At 39.0% G+C, this 23,760-nt stretch overlaps 1 protein-coding gene across 1 annotated transcript in view; it reads left to right on the forward strand.

Annotated features, from left to right (window-relative positions):
- Positions 1 to 23,760, forward strand: part of LOC126269609 (thyrotropin-releasing hormone-degrading ectoenzyme-like) — a 253,127-nt gene that overhangs the window by 159,808 nt on the left and 69,559 nt on the right. The window contains exon 14 of the mRNA XM_049974005.1: positions 5,461 to 5,741. Coding sequence (XP_049829962.1) covers positions 5,461 to 5,741 — 281 coding nt within the window. The remainder of the gene's footprint in view (positions 1 to 5,460; positions 5,742 to 23,760) is intronic.

Here is a 23,760-nt window from a genome sequence, read left to right on the forward strand (position 1 = left end):
TGGCCTGAAACACAGACTGGTTCTAGCATGTAGGCCATGGGTGCAGCAATGTGGACAGACAATAATTTTGAACATGAAAGAAACCTTTCAATTTTTAATGAATTCTTAATAAATCAGACCAGGAAATCCCCAAAAACAGATAGTGGACTGTACACCATCCTCCACTGTAGTGTTACTATTCTTCAAGGTAGTTATTATGCTTCTAAGCTCCTCTACAGTTGGTGTTCTGAGTTAAGATTTGGTTGTTTCTACTTGTAGCTGAATGCCTCAGATACAGCTTCACAGTTTAGGAGCACTTCAAAGTACTCAACCAAAATTTAATTGTTTCCATGCCAGCATACTACCTCTCCTTTCTTGTTCTTACAGCTGAGGTTTGGGGGTCATACCTGTTTAAGTTAGTCTTGAATCTGCTATGAAAGTTTAGCATGTTGTTCTCTAAGAAGTCCTCTTCTATTTGAGTTAAGTGTTCCTTCTCATATTTGTTCTTGAGATTCCTGATAGTTTTGGTAGTGTTTTTTCTTGCTTCTTGAAAGTTTTTTAGATTTATAGTATTTTCTGATAACATCAAATGACTCACACTTCCTGACATTCTTTGGTTGCCTTACCTCCTTCTGCAGACTAACATGCATGTCTATTTCTTTTCTCCAGCAAAGTTTTTCCTTTCACCATCAATAAATGTATCTTTTAACTGCTCTTGACTGTGAAGAAAATAGTTCTTGAAGATTTACTATGACCGTGAGTTTGCAATCAGAAAACGTTTAAAGAAAAACTGCATGAAGAAAATTAATATTGTGTAAACCCCACGAACCTGTTTTACTTCACGAAACTTCAAAAGCACATTTTTATATGAGAAGTTTCCAAATCCTGTTAAAAGCCTGATAATAAACTCCTTTGATAGTGGAAAACAGTACATCAATATGAAGCTAATTTGATAAATAATGATACAGTGTACTGTAATTTTGCTTACCAGTAACAGTTAAATCCAGATAAATTTGCACCTAAACGTGAATGAATAGGAATATGACATTAAGTGGCATGTAAACAAAGATCGCGTACTTTGACAACTGTCAGATTCAAAGTTCCCTCCAATATGCTAACTTGAACCAATGGTGAATAAGCTACTTCTTTGTTATGGGTCAGTGTAACTTCAATGGCAGATGCCTTGGTCACATTTCACAGTGCAGCACATAAATTCTCCTGCCTAAATTACTGTATATACAAATCAAAACACATTCTTCTAAAAGCCATGTACAACATGTGAAATGAATACTACAAATACAGTGAAAAGCAAAAACAAATAAATGATGGCAATAACTACTGTCAGGGGTGGGATCAACAAACACTGAAGGTGAACAGACTTTACAATACACTACTTTTATTTATAGAGAGAAACGTTAAGGGATAATCTACACTCCTGGAAATGGAAAAAAGAACACATTGACACCGGTGTGTCAGACCCACCATACTTGCTCCGGACACTGCGAGAGGGCTGTACAAGCAATGATCACACGCACGGCACAGCGGACACACCAGGAACCGCGGTGTTGGTCGTTGAATGGCGCTAGCTGCGCAGCATTTGTGCACCGCAGCCGTCAGTGTCAGCCAGTTTGCCATGGCATACGGAGCTCCATCGCAGTCTTTAACACTGGTAGCATGCCGCGACAGCGTGGACGTGAACCGTATGTGCAGTTGACGGACTTTGAGAGAGGGCGTATAGTGGGCATGCGGGAGGCCGGCTGGACGTACCGCCGAATTGCTCAACACGTGGGGCGTGAGGTCTCCACAGTACATCGATGTTGTCGCCAGTGGTCGGCGGAAGGTGCAGGTGCCCGTCGACCTGGGACCGGACCGCAGCGACGCACGGATGCACGCCAAGACCGTAGGATCCTACGCAGTGCCGTAGGGGACCGCACCGCCACTTCCCAGCAAATTAGGGACACTGTTGCTCCTGGGGTATCGGCGAGGACCATTCGCAACCGTCTCCATGAAGCTGGGCTACGGTCCCGCACACCGTTGGCCGTCTTCCGCTCACGCCCCAACATCGTGCAGCCCGCCTCCAGTGGTGTCGCGACAGGCGTGAATGGAGGGACGAATGGAGACGTGCCGTCTTCAGCAATGAGAGTCGCTTCTGCCTTGGTGCCAATGATGGTCGTATGCGTGTTTGGCGCCGTGCAGGTGAGCGCCACAGTCAGGACTGCATACGATCGAGGACCACAGGGCCAACACTCGGCATCATGGTGTGGGGAGCGATCTCCTACACTGGCCGTACACCTCTGGTGATCGTCGACGGGACACTGAATAGTGCACGGTACATCCAAACCGTCATCGAACCCATCGTTCTACCATTCCTAGACCGGCAAGGGAACTTGCTGTTTCAACAGGACAATGCACGTCCGCATGTATCCCGTGCCACCCAACATGCTCTTGAAGGTGTAAGTCAACTACCCTGGCCAGCAAGATCTCCGGATCTGTCCCCCATTGAGCATGTTTGGGACTGGATGAAGCGTCGTCTCACGCGGTCTGCACGTCTAGCACGAACGCTGGTCCAACTGAGGCGCCAGGTGGAAATGGCATGGCAAGCCGTTCCACAGGACTACATCCAGCATCTCTATGATCGTCTCCATGGGAGAATAGCAGCCTGCATTGCTGGGAAAGGTGGATAGACACTGTACTAGTGCCGACATTGTGCATGCTCTGTTGCCTGTGTCTATGTGCCTGTGGTTCTGTCAGTGTGATCATGTGATGTATCTGACCCCAGGAATGTGTTAATAAAGTTTCCCCTTCCTGGGACAATGAATTCATGGTGTTCTTATTTCAATTTCCAGGAGTGTATTACAAATCATGAAATAATTAAATTGGTTACAATTGTGTATCTTGAAGAAAGAAATGGCTTTGAGTCTTAGCTGTTCTGGATCAGCATGCTGTGGCGACAGTGGTAGAAGCAGTTTGAAGTTGCTGATATGAATCCTATAAGTTCATCCAGTCGTATTCTTGGCATGAAAATTTCCTCTTTCCTTACATCCTGTTTTGGCTGGTGGTGGTAATAAGTTGTGTAGCATCCATTTGTCATAGGCCAGAACAAAGTAACTGCTTATGCAGCATCTGAAGGTCATATTAGTTCAGCTGCAACTTTCACACATGATAGTTGGCACAGTCCACATGACATGTTTAAATTAACACTCCATTTGCTATAACTTGCCAATTGTGAAGTTAGAAAGTCCATCTACTGTTAATATTCATGGTTCATAATAACACTATTCCTGTGAAAACAGTCATAGTTAGTGTTTTACCATATACCATAGTCAAGAAAATGGGCAATATTAAATTCACAGTTTATGTAATCCAGCTCAATTCGCACACCGTTACTACACACAGTACTTGTTTCCATACCACACCACCTGCCACTGACTGCCACACACTTTTCAACTATTGATTCCTCTCTCCACAGTTCTTACAACACTTCTGCATATTGCAAACTGTTTTCACTTGATACATTTAACAAAACTATCTGAAAGATAATCAGAAAAAAAATCCAAGTCTTTACTCGTATAGAAAATAGCATAGATCCCAATGATCTTACTGAATTTTCTTCTTCCTGAATAAAGCACTGGAGTCTGCAAGAAGTACAACATTTTTGGTTGGAATCTTGAATAATGTCTCCTCCATGTCTCCCCAAAATTCTTTTACATTCTGTGGATCTGTTCTGTTATTCTCATTCCTGGGGGCTTATACTTTGACCACATATCTTATTTGCTCCCCTGAAAGAAAGTGTTGAAAGCCTACTGTTCTTGGATCTGAAGTCAGTGATGGCTTCCAGCATTTCTTTAATACTAAATATATAAACTGAAGTGCCCTGCTCACTTCTGTCTGTATGTTCATACTGATCTCAGTTTTGAAACAGTTTTTCCTTACAGGCAGACCAATTTGTGAGTAAGGTTTGTGTGTATTATGTATGTAATTTGGAAGTATTCCATGCAAATTGGCTGAATTATAATGATTCAAGTGAAAATGATGCCATTGACAGCTAGTAGTGAATAGCAGAACTCACAGCACAGGTAGTTGCTGTGTGACTGAGAGATTTCATTTGATCTTCACAACTCCATGTAGCAGCAATGGTTCTCTGCTGACACCATGACATTTTCCACTGCCTGTGCATCATCATGGACCAAGTCAATGTTGTTCAGTATGGACTTGAAATGACATCTAATTGAAAGACTTGCACTACGCCATTCAGCCACACAAAACTATTATTACCCAAATCTATACATATCTTCTTCCTATGTACATTATATAAATTCAAATCTCCCATTGTGTTCTCCTGCCTGTATGAGAAGGCTAATCTTATGAACCACTGTAGGAATCTTAATATGATTTTCACTAATAGATACACTGATTCAGAGTGGACTGAGTGGTAGCTGCCATCACTGCCATGAGATCTCACTAAAAAGACAAACTAACTATGGAAAACCTAATATTCATGCCTCCTGAGGATCTTCCTGGCATGTACTGCTTAAATTTTTTCAATTGTATTATAGTTATGTTAATCAGTTGCCTGACCTTTTTCTCTGAACTTTAATCATAGCTCCATGCAGTGGCCCACAAAATTATCACTATGCCAGACAAGCCATCAGATAGTTAGTGCTACCTATATGAATCTGGGGTGGGTCACTAGTTGATTATAAAACCTGTCTAAGGTGAGGAAAAGTCTTCATTATTCTCTTGCCTGGATTTCTATTCAGAATCTGATATCCTTCTGATTCAAACACAGCTTCATCTGTGTATCTGGTCTCTTGTAACACTGTTATAATGATTTTCTGTTTGGCCAGGGTATCTGTAATATGTTTCAATTTTTCAGTTTTGAAGATTGAGTTAATGTTGAAGGTAGCAAAATATGGCACTTTCTTTCCTTTTAGTCAGTGGCATGCAGGAGTGAGTTCCCCAGAATCCATTGGTTCAGTGATGTCTTTGACATTAGTTGATTGGTTACCACCTAGGTTAATGCTGTCTAAGAATGACTTACCATCATCCTGAATCAAGTGATTTGTGATAGGGATCAATGCATAAGCATCAACAGAATAATAATTGAAGTATTCAGCATCAGAAGTGTCTCAAAATGGGACCTGTCTACTATTTTATGGCTTCTGTAGGTGTCAACCTGCATACTTTATTGGGCGGGCTGCTGTGGCCTAGTGGTTCTAAGCACTTCAGTCCGGAACCACACGGCTGCTGCGGTCGCAGGTTCGAATCCTGCCTCGGGCTTGCATGTGTGTGATGTCCTTAGGTTAGTTAGGTTTATGTAATTCTAAGTCTAGGGCTTAGAGCCGTTTGAACCACATCTTATCTGGGCGTTTATAAAATAACAATAATAACAATTATTATTATTATTATTATTTGCATGCACAAAGATTAAGTTGCATCTGGTAGTCAGAGAGCACAAATAAATCTCTTGTTGATTTGCAGGTCTCTTTGTTGTTAACTATGATCCAGCGAATTGGAGACTCATCCTCCAACATCTAAAGACTAAGGGTTCTTCCATAAGATTATCTGCAACAACACGTGCAAAGTTACTAACAGATGCAGGACTTCTTGCAGATGCAGGGGATCTGTCATATGATGTCCCCTTTGATCTAAGTCTTATGTTGTCAGATGAGAATGATGTTGAACCATTCTATGCTTTCAATGGATTTTTTCAAAATATTCGTAACAAATTGCGATATACAAGAATAAGGACTCTCTTAAAGGTGAGTTAAAATTGACAAAATAACCATAAATTATTCAATGAGATAAAATACATATAGAGAAGGCACTCTTTTGTGAAAGTAATTATTCAGCAAAAGTTACTACTAATATTGCTATATGGAGTAGATACCTACTTATATTTCAGAGCCTCTTCCAATATCATGGAAATATTAAGCACTTGCCATTATGTAAGTCATATTTGTTGCTAACAATAAAAATTCATTTCACAACTTCTTATTGGCCCCAAAAATAATTCCAGTATAGCCTAGCATTGAAAGTGAATATCTGTAGGATGGTGCAATCTTTTTGAACAAGTTTCCGTCAGACACAAAGCATGAAACAGGAATCTCTAAAACCCAAAAAAAGTAATTTCTTATTAGTCATCACTCCTACAAATTATCTGATTCTCTAAACTGAAAGACTGAATATTCTGATTACAAGTGATGTACATAGTATTGTTCAGTGTAAGCTTGCTGCTGTCCTTACAGCATTTCCGGTAATATAGTCATTAAATTACCAAAAAGAGATAAAATATGTAATCAAGGAAGAAGAGTTCAGATAAGTTTAGGATGTTACATGTAGCATTATAAACTCAAGTAATAAATGGATATTCTGCTGACAAGTGGTCTCAGGATCCCCACTTGAGCATTTCTCTTTTTGTTCCAACTTATAGGTGCAGGTTTCCCAAATGACCAAAAGAAGATGTATAAATTGTAATACTTTATGGGTAGGAGCCTGTTAAGTCAAGGACTGAGTATGGTGGCATAGTGGATAACACTCTGAACTTGCATTTGGGAAGAGCACAGTTCAAATCAACCTCCGGCCATCTGGATTTGGGTTTCCCATATGCTCCAGGAAAATGCTGGGATGGTTCCTTAGAAACAGCATGGCTGATTTCCTTCCCCGTTCTTGAAAAAAAATCTGAGCCTGTCCTCTGTCTGTAATGACCGTATGGGAATGGGATCGGTAATCAGGATATAGAAAACAATTCCCATATATGTCATAGCTCATATATATATTAAAAACAAAGATTCCAAGACTTACCAAGCGGGAAAGTGTCGGTAGACAGGCACAATAAAATAACACACAAACACACACACAAAATTTCTAGCTTTCACAACCAACAGTTGCTTCTTCAGGAAAGAGGGAAGGAGAGGGAAAGACGAAAGGATGTGGGTTTTAAGGGAGAGGGTAAGGAGTCATTCCAATCCTGGGAGCGGAAAGACTTACCTTAGGGGGAAAAATGGATAGGTATATACTCACGCACGCACGCACACACACACACACACACACACACACACACACACACATATATATATATATATATATATATCCATCCATACATATACAGACACAAGCCTTAGCCAAGTGCCTGTCTACCGGCGCTTTCCCGCTTGGTAAGTCTTGGAATCTTTGTTTTTAATATATTTTTCCCACGTGGAAGTTTCTTTCTATTTTATAGCTCATATATATTTACGCTTGACACTGCATCCATACAGAATGAAGTACAACAAAGAACCGACTAAAGAAAAGTTAAAATGGAGGCTCGAAAGAGCGCTATCGACACCACAACTTCGATGTTGACACAATGTTAAACCTTATTCTTTCATCCTTATGACTACATGTCAAGTTGGCATTTCAAAAGTTTTGGCCAATTTTGACATACTGTGTTTCAGTAAATAGTTGTGGTAATGCTGCATAACTTGGCTACATGTTGTCTATATAAATCTCTTTTTCAGTACATGTATCATACACAGGATATTGGACCTTTTTATCTGTTGGTTTTTTAAATGTCAAACATATGAGACATGTTTTTTTAAGTAAGTACCATTTTGAAATCAAAAAAAGATGTGCTAAGATATCTCAATAATTTTATTTTTACATGAAAGCCTGAACCTTAATCTACACACTGACGCCATTTCAGTCTGATTCTTCCTTGTTTACGTTGTGTACTGAGTGTTTAAGATGCCTCCTATAATTGTGAGTCCCGTCGACTGTGAAATACGGGCTGTTATAAGATTTCTTAGCACTAAAGGCCTAAAAGCAATTGATGTTCATAATGAGATGTGTGCAGTTTATGGAGAAATCATTATGAGCGATGGAATGGTAAGAAAGTGGGTGAGAGCATTTAAAGATGGCCGCACAAATGTGCATGATGAACACCGAAGGGTGCGTCCTTCGGTTAATGAAAGTTTGGTGCAGGAAGTGGACAATAAGGTGAGAGAAAACAGTCACTTTATGATTTCCTCCTTGTGGGATGACTTTCCTAATGTTTCTCATAGTGTTTTGTATGGCATTGTGACTGAGCACTTGAATTGCCAAAAATTGTGCGCACGTTGGGTACTGAAAATGTTGACAGATGTGCACAAAACCAAACATTTAGACAGTGCATTGACTTTCCTTGAGTGGTACCACAATGATGGTGATGATTTCTTAAGCCAAATTGTTATGGTTGATGAAACATGGGTGGCTTACATCACACCAGAATCAAAGAAACAATCCATGGAAGTTGAGCAAGGGCATCGTTTTACTGCAAGACAATGCCCGTCAACATGTGGCGAATCAGACCAAAGATCTCATCACAGCTTTTCAATGGGAAACTCTAGAGAAACCTCCATACAGCCCTGCTCCTGCACCCAGTGACCACCATCTGTTCCTGCACTTGAAGAAAATCCTGGGCGGGCAGCATCTTCAAGACAATGACAATGACAGTGGTTAACAAGTTAGGTGGCAGACTTCTATGAGGATGGTATTAAAAAACTGGAACAAAATTATGACAAGTGCCTCAATATTGACGGAAATTATGTATAAAAGTAGATTAAGGTACAGGTTTTCATGTAAAAATAAAATTATTGAGGTATCTTAGCATGTCTTTTCTTAATTTCAAAACAGTACTTACTTAAAAAACATTGGATGTATATAGTTAATAATTACAAATTTTTTAAAATACTGTATATTTATAACTTATTTCTACAATTAAAGGTACAAATTACATTTTTTCTAGCATAAGGTACTGTGAGATTGAATAATAGCAGTTTTTCAGAAGATAGGCTGTCACACACTTTTTAAAGCTCTGTAGCTAAGGAAGAGATTTTATATGTCTTGGTAATCTGTTGTATAGTTTTGTTCCTGAGTGATATACACCTTTTTGGCATAATGTGGTGTTACAATGATTAACATATATGTCACTGTCTGACCTGGTACTGTAGTCATGGACACTTTTGTTTTGAGGAAAAAGTTTTTCTTTTTTCAGTATACTTTTTTTGACAGGAATGACTACTTCCAGTACATTAATGCAGGGAAGGAGTAGTATCTTTAGATCTTTAAAGAAAGGTTTCATGCTTTTCTGCTGCTCACTTGTTTCATTATTCTTATAATTGGCTTTCATTTCCTGCAACTGTTATTGCTTGGTGTACATTTCCCCAGAAAATGATACCATATTTCAGTACTGTATGTACACAAGTGAAGTATACAGCCCTAACTGTTTCTGCACTAGAATTGTTGCAAAGAATTCTTACTACATAGGTCATTTTTGCTAGTTTTGAATGAAGGGATGTGATATGAGTCCATTTAAGATTTTCTTGGATATGAATCCCAAGAAATTTAGTTTCATGAACAGCACCAATGTTTTAGTTACCTATACATATTATGGGTTTTGCTGCAGTTTTATTTTGATTGGTGTGGAACTTCAAGAGTACTGTTTTTTGGGGATTAACTATTAGGCTGTTTCTAGTAAACCATTTGGACACTCTTTTTGTAATATCTTTCGCAGATGCAGTAAGATTTTCTTCTTTATTCCCTTCAATCAATAGACTGGTGTCATCTGCAAACAGTACTGGTTCAGAATTCCTAATGTGTGATGGGAAATCATTAATGTACACCAAAAAAAGAAAGTGACCTAAAATGGAGCCCTGTGGACCACAATGACTTAGACCACATGGTTGTGAAAGGTGTACCTGGTGTTGATGACTGGTGCAGGAACTCAAAATTTACCCTCAATGTAAATAAGCATAATGTATTGTGATTAAATAGGCAGAAAGACTCATTACTGTTCAATTATTCTATTGACAATAAATCACAGGAAATGCAAACAACTGTAGAATGAGCTATGATTCAGCAGAAGAATGTAATCAAATGTATTTCATCCAAGAAAAAATTGGTTACAAAACACTCATTCACCTGTTTGAATCATTACCAAGAAGGATTAATAGAGAAGATCCATAGAAGAGCACTGTCTTTAATCATGAGTTTGTTTAGAGGGCATTATAGAGACGCTAATCAAACTCCAGTGGCAGATGTTATAAGAGAGGCATTCTGCAGCAGAGATTTCTGTTAAAACTCATTTACTTGCTGGTACTGCTCTGTTAAAACTTATTTACGAGCTCAATATACAGATTGAATAACATCGGGGAGAGGCTACAACCCGGTCTCACTCCCTTCCCAACCACTGCCTCCCTTTTATGCCCCTCGACTCTTATAACTGCCATCTGGTTTCTGTACAAATTGTAAATAGCCTTTTTCTCCCTGTATTTTACCCCTGCCACCTTTAGAATTTGAAAGAGAGTATCCCAGTCAACATTGTCAAAAGCTTTCTCTAAGTCTATAAATGCTATAAACATAGGTTTGCCTTTCCTTAATCTTTCTTCTAAGATAAGTCGTAAGGTCAGTATTGCCTCACGTGTTCCAACATTTCTACGGAATCCAAATTGATCTTCCCCAAGGTCGGCTTCTACCAGTTTTTCCATTCATCTGTAGAGAATTTGCGTTTCTTTTTTTTTCAGCTGTGACTTATTAAACTGATAGTTTGGTAATTTTCACATCTTTGGGATTGGGAATTATTGGAATTATTATATTCTTCTTGAAGTCTGAGGGTATTTCGCCTGTCTCATACATCTTGCTCACCAGATGGTAGAGTTTTGTCAGGACCGGCTCTCCCAAGGCCGTCAGTAATTCTAATGGAATGTTGTCTACTCCCGGGGCCTTGTTTCGACTCAGGTCTTTCAGTGCTCTGTCAAACTCTTCACGCAGTACCATATCTCCCATTTCATCTTCATCTATGTCCTCTTCCATTTCCATAATATTGTCCTCAAGTACGTCGCCCTTGTATAGACCCTCTATATACTCCTTCCACCTTTCTGCTTTCCCTTCTTTGCTTAGAACTGGGTTTCCATCTGAGTTCTTGATATTTATACAAGTGGTTCTCTTTTCTCCAAAGGTCTCTTTAATTTTCGTATAGGCAGTATCTATCTTACCCCTAGTGAGATAAGCCTCTACATCCTTATATTTGCACTCTAGCCATCCCTGCTTAGCCATTTTGCACTTCCTATCGATCTCATTTTTTGAGACACCTGTATTCCTTTTTGCCTGCTTCATTTACTGCATTTTTATATTTTCTCCTTTCATCTAATTAAGTTCAATATTTCTTCTGTTACCCAAGGAGTTCTACTAGACCTCATCTTTTTACCTACTTGATCCTCTGCTGCCTTCACTACTTCATCTCTCAGAGCTACCCATCCTTCTTCTACTGTACTTCTTTCCCCCATTCCTCTCAATTGTTCCCTTATGCTCTCCTTGAAACTCTGTACAACCTCTGTTTCTTTCAGTTTATCCAGGTCCCATCTCCTTAAATTCCCACCTTTTTGCAGTTTCTTCAGTTTTAACCTACAGTTCATAACCAATAGATTGTGGTCAGAGTCCACATCTGCCCTTAGAAATGTCTTACAATCTAAAACCTGGTTCCTAAATCTCTGTCTTACCATTATATAATCTATCTGATACCTTCTAGTATCTCCAGGGTTCTTCCATTTATATAACCTTCTTTCATGATTCTTGAACCAAGAGTTAGCTATGATTAAGTTATGCTCTGTGCAAAACTCTACCAGGTGGCTTCCTCTTTCATTTCTTAGCCCCAATCCATATTCACCTACTACATTTCCTTCTCAGCCTTTTCCTACTCTCGAATTCCAGTCACCCATGACTATTAAATTTTCGTCTCCTTTCACTACCTGAATAATTTCTTTTATCTCATCATACATTTCTTCAATTTCTTCATCATCTGCTGAGCTAGTTGGCATATAAACTTCTACGACTGTAGTAGGCATGGGCTTCATGTCTATCTTGGCCACAATAATGCGTTCACTTTCTGTTTGTAGTAGCTTGCCCGCAAACCTATTGTTTTATTCATTATTAAACCTACTCCTGCATTACCCCTATTTGATTTTGTGTTTATAACCCTGTATTCACCTGACCAAAAGTCTTGTTCCTCCTGCCACTGAACTTCACTAATTCCCACTATATCTAACTTTAACCTATCCATTTCCCTTTTTAAATTTTCTAATGTACCTGCCCGGTTAAGGGATCTGATATTCCACGTTCCGATCCATAGAACACCAGTTTTCTTTTTCCTGATAACGACGTCCTCTTGAGTAGTCCCTGCCCAGAGATCTGAATGAGGGACTATTTTACCTCCGGAATATTGTGCTCTACCAACCACTTCTGTTTCCCCTTTTGATGAAACTGCCTCCATCTCTGATCTTTCAGTGAAGTTTGGAAGGTAGGAGATGAGGTACTGGCAGAAGTAAAGCTGTGAGGACAGGGCATGAGTTGTGCTTGAGTAGCTCAGTTGGTAGAGCACTTGCCCATGAAAGGCAAAGGTCTCGAGTTTGAGTCTTGGTCCGGCACACAATTTTAATCTGCCAGGAAGTTTCAGTGTACCTTCTGCTCTCTTCATCCAATTGCACCTGCCAAAGCCCTGAAGTCAAATCGACACTGGACAGAATTTTAGCATTATAAAATTTTTGCAACAGCTCATTTACGTTCTCTGGCTGATCATTTTCCTTCACTGTTATTTTATTTAGCTTTCTTGCACTAATACTATTCTTATAGAAGCATTCTTCTTTTTCACCACTACTATTGGATTACAATACTCACTCCTCCCCATTTCCAGTATGCCCCTCTTCAACATCTTCTGTATCCTGGCCCTTACAGCCTCTTTATCAGCTATTGCTATAGGATAAGGTTTGGCCCTTATTACTTCATGTGGCAATACCCTCAAAACATAATTGAATTCTAAAACTTTTCCAGGTCTGTCAGAGAACACATGCTTATGTTTACACAATGAATCTGTAAGCTGCACCTTTTGTTCCCCATTTAAATGTCCCATTTCATTTACTTTGTCATATATCTGCTGTTCAGTGAACATTTCATCACCTACCTCATCTATCCTTTGTAAATGAATCATTGTCTCACCCCCTTTTAATTCCCCTTTAAATTTTGTTCTTTGCCTGTTTCCACCAGCATCAAATTCTACCACTCTGTCCTTTACAAAAATGCTACAGACACATTTGTACAAGAAGTCTAAACACAAAATTACATTCAATGCCAAACCCTTCACCACAAAGCAACTAATATTACAACAAAAATCATTACTATTAAATTCCAGTAATACATTTCTGCTGTTGGCTTACTACATGTCCCAGTTGGTGTCTTAATTTTGACTCCTGCAACTGGTAGTTCTATCAATCCTAAACCTTTAATTTGCTGCCAGAAAGATTCAGAAATTGGAGATAAACTTGAGCCAGAGTCTAATAATGCTATATCTGTAATTCCTCCCACATTGATATCAATTATTGGCTGTATCACCTCTATTCCTACTGTGTTCAACCCTGATTTCTGTAATAAATCACCTTCTATTTCACTCCTGCTTTCCTCTCGCATAAAGCAAACATCTCTAGGTCTTTCTCCAAAACATACATCAGCATCCACTTCAAACAGATCCTTAATAGCAAACTCAACATTCTCTTCTTCACTTAATTCTTCCAATTTTCTGGCAATTTTAAATTTTATATTACCCCATTCTTCAGGCAACAAAGCTTTATGTAATTTTGCATAGGAAATCTAATCACTCAAATCATAATCAGCCTCCTCCTTTTCTAACCATCTACAATTAACATCTTTCAGGCTTGCATCCTCGTCAGTTAAAAAAACATAGGTTTCAATTTTATCTTCTGGGCAACCTACAGCAACATTCTCCATATCATTACACATTTCCATATCCACATTGGATTCATCACTACCTCAGTTATTACCTGCACCTACAATCACAGTAACATTATCAGTAGGTAATTTACCAGGATTTTCCACATTGTCAAATACACCACTCATATTAACCTTTACATCACACTGAATAATCCTCTCCTCACTTTTTCCACACTTCTCCATACTACTTCCAATAGACATCTCTACCTATTCATCACACTCATTATTACTGTGAACATTGACCCTTAGTTCCTTAACCATTTCTGTTCCCCCTTTTGAGGAAACTGCCTTCATCTCTGATCTTTCAATGAATTTTGCTGCACACAAACCAATATTGTTCTCCTCTGCTTGTAATTTCTGTTCCCTATTAAACATGTCATCAATGTTAAACTCACACTGTTCATTGCTGATATTAGCCTTGTTCCATTTTTTCCTATTATACCTTTTATCTCTATTTCTGTAATTGTTAAAACCTCCCCACAGATTTTCATTTCCCAAGACAGCATATGACACATTCCAATTTCCCTATTTTCCTTGCTGGCTTTATTACTCATCCCATCATATCCTTGTCTGACCCTGTTCACAAAATTACCAGCCCCCCCCCCCCCCCTGCAGACCTTAAGTGAAGCACCAATTAGGTTTTTGACTGCCTACCCTGTCTATTTGTATTCCCTCTATTCTCACACCTTCTCTATCACTCCTCATCTGATCAAAATTGTCTCTTCTCCACCCAAAATTTCTATTATATCTTGGTGGCTTGCTTCTCCAATCTCTTTCCTGATTATTCTGATCACTTCTATCTTCTCTCCACCTGTTATGATTATTACTGTACTCATAAAATACTGTTTCCTCTTTCATGATACCTTCCACTCTCCCTCTGTTCCATGTATTTAGGTCTGTAACATAATGCCCTGTCCATATTGTCCATAAAATTAAGAAACTCTTCCACTTAATCTGTTGCACTGTGAATCAAATCCCATTGCAAATGCTCTGGTAATCTTCTCTTTAATGTTGATATTTCTGTTAATACACCCAGTGAGGCCAGATGATTTAATTTATTCAGTTCTCTAACACAGAACTCTCTCATACTTTCCTTTCCACTCTTGTAACGGCGTACATTCAAAAAATCATTTTGCGATCTTAATTGCTTTGTCTGGCCCCAGTATTTGTTCAAGAACAGGTTTTCAAAGGTTTTAAAATCACAAAATTTTTCATCATTTTGGTTAGCCCATGTTTGAGCTCCCCCTTCCAACTGCCTCTTAACATATTTAATTTCTGCTTGCTCACTCATCCCTGTCACAAAGTTATCCTTACACCCAGCTAAATAGTCAACTGCATGGTATTTATTCTCCCACTAAAAGGTTTTGATTGAAATCCATGCCCCATAGGATATCCCAACAACAAATTTCCATTACCTGCTGCTACATTATTAACTGTTTTCCACAAGACATTTATTTCCCCTTCTAATTCCTTCTTATTGTCAGTAATCCACTTATGGCAAACCAGCACTCCTATCTTAATGAATTCAATGTCTGCTTCTGTTTGTTTCTGAAATAATGTGCATTTCTGTTCCTGCGCACGAATCTGCCCCACAAGATTACTTTGCACAGTACCCACCTTTGCTCCTAGTCCTTTTTCAACCTTATTAACTCTCTCAATAATTCCCTCAACAATTTTAACCTTGTTTTCAACTTTATCTGTCATTTGAGTGAATTTGAGATCAAGCTGATCATTTTTTCACTCACTGTCTTTCTTTTATCACTAAGCCTCAATTCCATATCCCCTATTTTTGAATACATTTCTCCAACTATTTCAGTTTTTATATTCCCTATCTTTGAATCTATTTCTCCTAATTTACTAGTTTGTTTAAAAAAATACTCTCAGGTCACTTTCTGGCATCCAGCCTATTTCTTTTGGCATGCTAGGGCTACTGCAGTTACTCCTAACATCCGCTGATTCACCTTCACTTTGGGATTCATGAGTCTCATTGGCCATGGCTATTGAAAGGGCACAATTTTGAAATGTAGCTGCTGGCAGTACTTATCTTTTATAAACTAGTGTGAAGCAATATCTGCAGTCAGCGCCGGCAGCACAGCTACGCAATAAATCATAGTCGGTGACGCGTGGATATGCAGCAAAATCGATCAGGAGTGAGAAAATGTTGCATGGGCACCTGGCAGCATGTAGTCATTTTGGTCAGTGGCATGGATGATGGAGTTGATTGTCGGCAGCATGTGGATACAGCTTTGACTGCTTTACCTGCAACCACACATGGACATGGCACGGATGATGGTTTTCCCCCGCCGCAAAAAAAATTGTTCACATGGCTCTGAGCACTATGGGACTTAACATCTATGGTCATCAGTCCCCTAGAACTTAGAACTACTTAAACCTAACTAACCTAAGGACATCACACAACACCCAGCCATCACGAGGCAGAGAAAATCCCTGACCTCGCCGGAAATCGAACCTGGGAACCCGGACGTGGGAAGCGAGAACGCTACCGCACGACCACAAGTTGCGGGCATTTCCCGTGGCAACATGTGGACTTGGCACAAATGACTGTTTTAACTGCCACAACATGTGGACATGGCATGGACGACAGTTTTACCCACGGCAACACGTGGTCGACTCATCAGGCTGTGTAAATGACTGCCTCACAATTGGGGTGGCCTTACATCGGTGTGACCAAGGGGCAGCGCATATCTTGTCCAGAACAAACATGCCACTACTGACTATTCAAAAACCTAAACATCAGACGGACACCTGATTCCAAAATACTATGAAATAGTGAAGAAAGTCCTATCCCAGACGTGCCCCCAATTGCAACTCTACTCAGGCTTGTTTACTTCCTATTTTTCACGTGGCTCATCTGCAAAGGAGGTTGGTAGTAACTGATTGCATTTGCACCCCTACTATTGGGCTTTTGAGGAACAGTGAATTGAATACACAATTTTCTATAGCACAATCTTGCGAAAATGAGGTACACTATACACATTCAGATTCAAACTTATTTGTTGTTGTTGTCTTCAGTCCTGAGACTGGTTTGATGCAGCTCTCCATGCTACTCTATCCTGTGCAAGCTGCTTCATCTCCCAGTACCTACTGCAACCTACATCCTTCTGAATCTGCTTAGTGTACTCATCTCTCGGTCTCCCTCTACGATTTTTACCCTCCACGCTGCCCTCCAATGCTAAATTTGTGATCCCTTGATGCCTCAAAACATGTCCTACCAAGCGATCCCTTCTTCTAGTCAAGTTGTGCCACAAACTTCTCTTCTCCCCAATCCTATTCAATACCTCCTCATTAGTTACGTGATCTATCCACCTTATCTTCAGTATTCTTCTGTAGCACCACATTTCGAAAGCTTCTATTCTCTTCTTGTCCAAACTAGTTATCGTCCATGTTTCACTTCCATACATGGCTACACTCCAAACAAATACTTTCAGAAACGACTTCCTGATACATAAATCTATATTCGATGTTAACAAATTTCTCTTCTTCAGAAACGCTTTCCTTGCCATTGCCAGTCTACATTTTATATCCTCTCTACTTCGACCATCATCTGTTATTTTACTTCCTAAATAGCAAAACTCCTTTACTACTTTAAGTGTCTCATTTCCTAATCTAATTCCCTCAGCATCACCCGATTTAATTTGACTACATTCCATTATCCTCGTTTTGCTTTTGTTAATGTTCATCTTATATCCTCCTTTCAAGACACTGTCCATTCCGTTCAACTGCTCTTCCAAGTCCTTTGCTGTCTCTGACAGAATTACAATGTCATCGGCGAACCTCAAAGTTTTTACTTCGTCTCCATGAATTTTAATACCTACTCCAAATTTTTCTTTTGTTTCTTTTACTGCTTGCTCAATATACAGATTGAATAACATCGGGGAGAGGCAGCAACCCTGTCTCACTCCTTTCCCAACCACTGCTTCCCTTTCATGCCCCTCGACTCTTATGACTGCCATCTGGTTTCTGTACAAATTATAAATAGCCTTTCGCTCCCTGTATTTTACCCCTGCCACCTTTAGAATTTGAAAAAGGGTATTCCAGTCAACATTGTCAAAAGCTTTCTCTAAGTCTACAAATGCTAGAAACGTAGGTTTGCCTTTTCTTAATCTTTCTTCTAAGATAAGTCGTAAGGTCAGTATTGCCTCACGTGTTCCAACATTTCGACGGAATCCAAACTGATCCTCTCCGAGGTCTGCATCTACCAGTTTCTCCATTCGTCTGTAAAGAATTCGCGTTAGTATTTTGCAGCCGTGGCTTATTAAACTGATAGTTCGGCAATTTTCACATCTGTCAGCACCTGCTTTCTTTGGGATTGGAATTATTATATTCTTCTTGAAGTCTGAGGGTATTTCGCCTGCCTCATACATCTTACTCACCAGCTGGTAGAGTTTTGTCAGGACTGGTTGTCCCAAGGCCGTCAGTAGTTCTAATGGAATGTTGTCTACTCCGGGGCCTTGTTTCGACTCAGGTCTTTCAGTGCTCTGTCAAACTCTTCACGCAGTATCGTATCTCCCATTTCGTCTTCATCTACATCCTCTTCCATTTCCATAATATTGTCCTCAAGTTCATCGCCCTTGTATAAACCTTCTATATACTCCTTCCACCTTTCTGCCTTCCCTTCTTTGCTTAGAACTGGGCTGCCATCTGAGCTCTTGATATTCATACACGTGGTTGTCTTCTCTCCAAAGGTCTCTTTAATTTTCCTGTATGCAGTATCTATCTTACCCCTAGTGAGATAAGCTTCTACATCCTTACATTTGTCCTCTAGCCATCCCTGTTTAGCCATTTTGCACTTCCTGTCGATCTCATTTTTGAGACGTTTGTATTCCTTTTTGCCTGCTTCATTTACTGCATTTTTATATTTTCTCCTTTCATCAATTAAATTCAATATTTCTTCTGTTACCCAAGGATTTCTAGCAGCCCTCGTCTTTGTACCTACTTTATCCTCTGCTGCCTTCACTACTACATCCCTCAGAGCTACCCATTCTTCTTCTACTGTATTTCTTTCCCCTATTCCTGTCAATTGTTCCCTTATGCTCTCTCTGAACCTCTGTACAACCTCTGGTTCTTTCAGTTTATCCAGGTCCCATCTCCTTAAATTCCCACATTTTTGCAGTTTCTTCAGTTTTAATCTACGTGTCGTAACCAATAGATTGTGGTCAGAGTCCACATCTGCCCCTGGAAATGTCTTACAATTTAAAACCTGGTTCCTAAATCTCTGTCTTACCATTATATAATCTATCTGATACCTTTTAGTATCTCCAGGGTTCTTCCACGTATACAACCTTCTTTCATGATTCTTAAACCAAGTGTTAGCTATGATTAAGTTGTGCTCTGTGCAAAATTCTACTAGGCGGCTTCCTCTTTCATTTCTTAGCCCCAATCCATATTCACCTACTATGTTTCCTTCTCTCCCTTTTCCTACACTCGAATTCCAGTCACCCATTACTATTAAATTTTCGTCTCCCTTCACTATCTGAAGAATTTCTTTTATTTCATCGTACATTTCTTCAATTTCTTCATCATCTGCAGAGCTAGTTGGCATATAAACTTGTACTACTGTAGTAGGTGTGGGCTTCGTATCTATCTTGGCTATAATAATGCGTTCACTATGCTGTTTGTAGTAGCTTACCCGCATTCCTATTTTCCTATTCATTATTAAACCTACTCCTGCATTACCCCTCTTTGATTTTGTGTTTATAACCCTGTAGTCACCTGACCAAAAGTCTTGTTCCTCCTGCCACCAAACTTCACTAATTCCCACTATATCTAACTTTAACCTATCCATTTCCCTTTTTAAATTTTCTAACCTACCTGCCCGATTAAGTGATCTGACATTCCACGCTCTGATCCGTAGAACGCCAGTTTTCTTTCTCCTGATAACGACATCCTCCTGAGTAGTCCCCGCCCGGAGATCCGAATGGGGGACTATTTTACCTCCGGAATATTTTACCCAAGAGGATGCCATCATCATTTAATCATACAGTAAAGCTGCATGTCCTCGGGAAAAATTATGGCTGTAGTTTCCCCTTGCTTTCAGCCGTTCGCAGTACCAGCACAGCAAGGCCATTTTGGTTAATGTTGCAAGGCCAGATCAGTCAATCATCCAGACTGTTGCCCCTGCAACTACTGAAAAGGCTGCTGCCCCTCTTCAGGAACCACACGTTTGTCTGGCCTCTCAACAGATACCCCTCCGTTGTGGTTGCACCTACGGTACGGCCATCTGTATCGCTGAGGCACGCAAGCCTCCCCACCAACGGCAAGGTCCATGGTTCATGGTTATTAAAAAAGAAACACTTTAACTCTGTGGCCATGCATTTTTTTAAGTTCACAAATAAGTCTGATCTGGCTGAATAAATATCGTTGCAGTTTGTACACATGGTTTATTGTCTCATACCTACATTCTTTCACATTGTTCCTTCACATGCACTGTTGTCCATCGCTACACTCGCGGCACTTTGCTGCTCCAAACTTACCACCACAACGGACAACGACCAAAGTTCTCCTTTTCCCACTCATATCCCCAGTCCTGAGTCGGGCCATGTGACACAACATCAATCAAAATAATCCCTAAACATGACCACAATTTGTTTACAATTGTTATAAGATTTAAATACTTAAACCTAAATACATTATATAATTTTACACAAATTTATCACCACAATTTTATCATTCATTGCAATTAAAAGCAAAATAAAACACTGTGCAATGGAACTACAACACTCATCAAAACACAAAACAAGTATTTTCCTGTCTATTTTGCATTATACTATTTTCACTCTGCATTTAATACATAATTTTATTCTTAAGCATGGAAAATTAAAATCAGTACTAATTTATGACATGCTATCAGATTACATAATTAGGAATAACTCCATGTTTTGGCACAACTTCACACCTCTTCCTTCATTTAATGACAACTTTGGACGAAATATGAGAGATACAAGTACTTGTCTGGCACTACAAAGATCAAAACTGAATGGTGTCTTGTTAATGTAAAACAACTTACTTTGCAGTTGTTCTAAACATCTTTATAACTTAATTCTACTATGAAACATTTTGATTGAAGTACACCAGCCCAACATGTTATTCCTGCTGCTGTGCTTTAAATTTAAATTACGAACTCCATATTAAATTAAGAGCTCCATATTACCCCCGTTACCTTACAAGTTGAATAAATTGGTTTTATCACCCTTCTTGAAAAGTGGTTTCACAATGACAAGCATTAATCTCTCTGGCACAACACCTTGCTGCATAGACTCATTAAAAATGTGACACAGGACTTGTCGTCATAACATTTAAGGAACCCGTATAACCTACATGTTCTGCTGCAGTTAAGGAGTGATTGTTGAATATGTTGCATACTGTTACTGGTTTATGAACAGCCTCATCATTACAGCTTATCTCTATGGTATTAATATTCTTGTTGCTCTTGCCACACTCTCTCTTTATAACATTCCAAACATCTTTTATTTTGTTCTCGGATTTATCAATTTCGTACATAATATACAAGCTCCTGGATTTGTTTATCACCCTTTTTAAAGTTTTAGAGTATAGTTTATAATGAGACCTTTCAAGGGGATTATTTGATACTCTTAGTGAGGTATGTAACTCCTTCTTAGTCCTACAAGAAATTTTAATACCTTCAGTAATCCAAAGTTTACTGTAAGAAACCTCATTGATATTTCTGATAGTTTTTTGGTCATATCAAATATAGAAGTAAATTAACTTTAAAAAAGGTTAAATTTAAGATTAACCTCTGATGTACTATGCACCATATCCCAATCTATCTGTACCAAATGGTAATTAAAGGCAGACATAGTTTCAGTGTTTATAAGTCTATAGGGCCTATAGGTGTGGGAGACTTTGTTACACAAACTAATGTTATTGACTTTAAGAAGTTGTCCATCATAACAGGACAGACCATAAATTACTTTGCCTGCACTAGCACTGTTGACTCTACTCTTGTCAATGAAAATATCTAAAAGGCTCTGGCAATTTTGTGTAACTCTAGTGGGCCAGTTAATCATAGCAGCCAAGTTGTAAGAATTCATTAAATGGTCAAGCTCAGTCTTAAGGCGATTATCAGTTAAGAAGTTGACACTGAGGTCACCTGCAACTATTAAATTTCTGGTTTTGGAGAACAGTTTGGTGAAAAGAGATTCTAAATTATTCATAAAGATGCAAAACTTCCCTACTGGAGATCTGTAAATTGCAAGCACAATAAGTAACATGTCCTGTGCAGTAATTTCAGTCCCACAAACTTCAAAATGTTGATCTACACAATACTCACTTAAACCCAAAGGTCTATAAATGAGTTTACTTTCTATATAAATTACAGTGCCACCTTTCTTTTTACTTGTTCCACAATAATGTGTAGCTAGATCATACCCATCAACCTGCAGCCCATTAATTCCAACTGTCATGTGAAGCTCAGTAAGACATAAAACATGAGGATGGTCAACAATGTTCATATCCCCTAGATTTACTGATAAACAATCTAACTTACATTTGAGACTTCTGACATTTTGATGAAAAATAATAAGATACTTACAGCTACCTTCACTTTCCTTATGCAGATCTGTTAAATTATTCACATCATTTTCCCTGTTGCACTCAAGACTGTGTTGCATACATTTTTATCTCTGTCACAGCTGGAGCTTTGTTCACTAGTTGTCATTGGCAAGGTCGTGTGGATGCTGACCATAAAAAAACCACTGTTTGTTTTTGGCAGTCTTCTTTCTCTTGTAGAAACCCACAGAATGCCCTTTTTCCTTGAAGATACCACATCAGAATTACTTTCAAGTCCTCGAGGTTCTTTGGGCATAACTTTATCATATGGTATAGATTTGTCTCAGGAAGGTGTATGTGATGATATCACATCACTCCTGCTGGCTTAAGAACAATCAATCATGTATCTAGATAATACAGTACTTTATTTACATTTGGCAGTGACCAGGTGAGACACAGCTATAAATCTGTTCCTTTCTTTCACATGGGTTCCCTGGATATCTTGGCATGGCTTGGCTTCTACAGCACAACATCTGACTTTTCTTGCAGAGCTAGTTGTAAGTGTTTTTACTTCTTCATTCTGTTTCCATCGGTTTGTTACTGATAAAGCAATGTTTCTGCACAGCCTGAGTTTTCCTGTTTTGTTCAGGTGTAGACAATGATTAGTGTAATCATGCCTTTGCAAAAATAAGTTGACATCAATTACTTTCACATTAGCAAACTTAGATGAGAAGTCCATTATGTATTCATTAAAACTGTACTCTATTTTGTTAACTTCTGGCTTGTCATAACAGTAAGGAATAGGTTCATATGATCAAATGCTCCAGTCCACTTTTCTAAGCCTGGAATAAGGTTGTTTTTCTTATGAATGTCATTTGTTCCTGTAAGGATAATAACTACATCGTCCCATTTGAAATCACTAGTAAGTTCTGATGCCCATTCAACTACACCACTGAGGCATGCATTTGGTTTAACAACTGATGTTATATAGTACTTGGGCTTAAAAAAGTCATTTAACAGAGATACACAGTTTTGCCCATCACTGTCTGAAATAATAAGATTTTTTTTTCATCGGCTGTCACTCAGGTGGTCTTTTTGTTGGATTTTTAGGAACATTGTCTCTTTTTATCACTCAAGAAGATTTCTCTGTTTCATCAATTTTATTATCTTAGGCACTAAAATGTTTGATTACATTCAGATGATATAACTGCTGAGAGACAAGATGTTTTGCTGTCTTCCAGTGCTGGTGCCAAATTGTCCTGTTGTCTTGGGTTTCACATTCACTCCATTGACTTTTGGCAGACAATTTGACATTTTCAGCTTTTAGTATTTACAGCTCTTCTAACAACATCGAAATTATTTCTGCCTTGCTGTCTTTAGTGGCCACTTTTATGCAGTTATCACATATCCAGCTCTTTTGCTTTGAGTCCACATTTGCACAGTCATAATGGTAAA

The sequence above is a fragment of the Schistocerca gregaria genome, chromosome 1 (genome assembly GCF_023897955.1).
Source record: "Schistocerca gregaria isolate iqSchGreg1 chromosome 1, iqSchGreg1.2, whole genome shotgun sequence".
In the NCBI taxonomy this organism is placed as follows: domain Eukaryota; kingdom Metazoa; phylum Arthropoda; class Insecta; order Orthoptera; family Acrididae; genus Schistocerca; species Schistocerca gregaria.